The 3227-nt window shown below is 37.6% G+C and overlaps 1 protein-coding gene across 1 annotated transcript; it reads left to right on the top strand.

Moving 5' to 3' along the window:
* The first annotated feature begins 1189 nt into the window (after positions 1-1189).
* Positions 1190-2977, top strand: LOC140882766 (uncharacterized). The gene has a single exon (XM_073288957.1). The coding sequence runs from the start codon at positions 1423-1425 to the stop codon at positions 2857-2859; it is 1437 nt and encodes a 478-aa protein (XP_073145058.1). The 5' UTR covers positions 1190-1422; the 3' UTR covers positions 2860-2977.
* The last annotated feature ends 250 nt before the right edge of the window (positions 2978-3227 follow it).

The following is a 3227-nucleotide window of genomic DNA, read 5'->3' as shown; positions in this document are numbered from 1 at the left end:
ATGAATCTAAATGTTTCAAAAAGCATTAGAAAAAGTTATCCAAACACATATGGAATAATAAAACACATTTATTTTTTTAATATTTTAGCATCTTAATACAAATGCATCTACTAAACTTTTGTTTTAGGTATAGTTTATTATTATCGTTACCTTTTCTTTTTGAAAATACAAAATTCTGAATCCACCGAATTGTAGCGTGGCGTTTGGGCACCATATTATGATATAATATATTCACGGGAACCTTCTCCCCTCCGAAAGTTGGTCAAGATTTTTCTGCAAGGAAACTTATGTGGTCCGTAAATTTCTTTTCTTTTCCCCTTTTTTTTTTCAAAAAAAAAACATCATGATAATTGATACGTGTACGTAAGCACTAAGCAGGGATGGGGTCTTAGTTCGGGTTGTTCGACCCTACAGTATTTTAAAGGCACAAAATTTGGTCACATTAATTAATTTTTCACTTTAAGATCTCATATTTTTAGGTGAGTCATCAATGAAGGCAAATCTTGATCTTCAAAACGCATAGAGGATATTCATCTTCTATCCCTATGGCTATGTTCGAATAGTCTGAGGCAGGAAATAAGACGAAAGAGTCTTTGATCTCACACGCAATTTTTAAAATTATATCAAAAAATAAAAAGTAATCAGTAAGAATTTTTATTTATTTTTGAATGAGAGACAGTAAAGATTAAAGAATGATATTAAAGTTTTTTCGCCCATTAACAATGGGCGGCAAGCCCACCAACGATTTGTTATACTTACTCCGTCTCATATATAATGTCTTCTTTGGATTTTCACACAGATTAAAAAAAATTTATTGGGAAATCAAATTTTATATAAAATTTCTATTTTATCCCTATTTAATGTATTAAAAAATGATTGCACAATTTTCAAAGTGTAGTTAATAGGGGTATGTTAGGAAATGAGTGTAAAAAAATATTACTAATTATGATATATGACTATATATTTGGGACAAATAAAAAAGAAAACATGAACATTATAATTGGGACGGAGGGAGTAATATTTTGCATTGAAATACTAAATTAATAAAACAGTTAGTTATAAATTTTTTAGTCAACTTCACTTAATAAGCAAGTTTTTTTTAGACCGTACCTCATACGAAAATACTCACACCAACAAAGAAAACAGAGTGAGTGAAAACACTATAAAGTAGGCTGCCACGGATATCGAAAAGGAGTCGACAATGTTTATAACCTAACACCGCCACTGTCACTCACTAATGTGTCTCCTTTTTTGCTGCTCCATCGATTAGAAAGTGCTCAAATAAACACAATTTGTGGAAAATGGATAATGGAATCATCATAGTTTTCAATGTAGACAATTGACCAGCCTCTATCAAATACCCCAAATCAAATCTCATCTTTAAAAACAGCTATTTCCCTCATCTCTCCATACACGACCAAAATGCCTTTTCTTTCACCTCTCCTGCCATTATTCACCGCTCTGAATTTAATATCCAGCCTCACAATCACAGCCTCAGCAGCAAGATGCCATGTGGACGATGAGACCGGGTTGCTGGATTTCAAGTCGGGTATTCGGGCCGACCCGTCTGGTATCCTTTCCTCCTGGAAGAAAGGGACAGATTGCTGCACATGGTCGGGCGTCACCTGCCTCAGCGGCCAACGGGTCACGGCTCTGTCCATTGCAGGCCAACCCAACAATGCCACCACAACTCTCTCTGGTACCATTTCGCCTTCCCTTTCGAAGCTACAGTTCCTTGATGGAGTCTATTTCATGGATCTTAAAAACTTGACTGGCCCTTTCCCTTCTTTTCTGTTTAGCCTCCCAAAACTTCTCTATGTTTACATAGAAAACAATAAGCTGTCGGGTCCAATACCTCAGAATATTAGTAAACTGACCCGACTGGAAGTCCTAAGCCTGCAAGGGAACCGATTCTCGGGGCCTATACCGAGTTCGATCGGCGATTTGGTTCGGTTGATTCAGCTGAAACTCCGTGGTAATCTTCTGACCGGCACAGTTCCTGTTAGCATTCAGCGGCTGAGGAATCTGACCCTTTTACATTTGGAGCGGAACCAATTGTCCGGGACGATACCGGATTTCTTTTCGGGCTTTTCGAGCCTCAGAAGTATCAGGCTTTCTTCCAACAAGTTTACGGGGAAAATCCCAGTAAGCATTTCTGCCTTGGCGCCATTTCTGGGTTTTCTTGAGCTCGGACACAACTCCCTGACCGGGCAAATCCCTGATTTTCTGGGAAAATTTCATGCCATGGACACGTTGGATCTGTCCTGGAATCGATTCTCAGGAGCTGTGCCTAAAAGTTTTGTTAATCTCACCCAGATCTTTAACCTGGATTTATCCCATAATTCGCTGGTGGACCCTTTTCCGAATATGCAGGTGAAAGGTATAGAATCGTTGGATTTATCTTATAATCAATTCCATTTGAAGAGCATTCCTCAATGGGTTACTTCCTCTACTATAATATTTTCTTTGAAGTTAGCCAAATGTGGGATCAAGATTAATTTGGATGATTGGAAGCCTACAGAGACTTACTTCTATGATTACATCGACCTTTCCGAAAACGAAATAACCGGAAGTCCCGTAAAGATTTTGAACAGAACTGATTTCTTGGTGGGATTCTACGCTTCTGGGAACAAGTTGAAATTCAACCTGGGGAGTATGACATTTGTCAAAACCTTGAAGGACTTGGATTTGTCACACAATTTGGTGTTTGGGAAAGTGCCTCCCGCGGTTTCAGGGCTTGCAAAACTGAATGTTAGTTACAATAACTTGTGTGGTCAGCTGCCGAGTACAAAGTTTCCGGCGGATTCGTTCGTCGGGAACCATTGCTTGTGTGGTTCTCCGTTGCCCAAATGCAAATGAAGCTTGAACTATGGATGGAACTAGCTAGCACTATGCATGCCAAATGACAAGTTTTGTGGTTATTTGTTTTAGTTAAAAGTAAATAAAGCTTTGTGAGCAGAGGTAAATTTCTTGCGAATTTGCTGATATGTGTTTTTAATGATAGACTGATAGTAAGAATAAGTTGCAGCTATGCACATTTTGATTTTACTCTCCCAAGTCTCCGCAGTACTCCACTGCATATTGTCTAATGCCTATTGCAAATTTCTAATAGTAATTAGAAAAATGATATATGTACATCTTGTTGTGTATACCTTAACTTAAAACCACTTAACATTTTTTCATTAAATATAAAATTACTCACAATAAAAAAATAAATATCTCGTTGG

Source organism: Henckelia pumila, chromosome 2 (assembly GCF_033568475.1).
Source record: "Henckelia pumila isolate YLH828 chromosome 2, ASM3356847v2, whole genome shotgun sequence".
Taxonomy (NCBI): domain Eukaryota; kingdom Viridiplantae; phylum Streptophyta; class Magnoliopsida; order Lamiales; family Gesneriaceae; genus Henckelia; species Henckelia pumila.
This window is presented reverse-complemented; position numbering and strand designations above follow the sequence as displayed.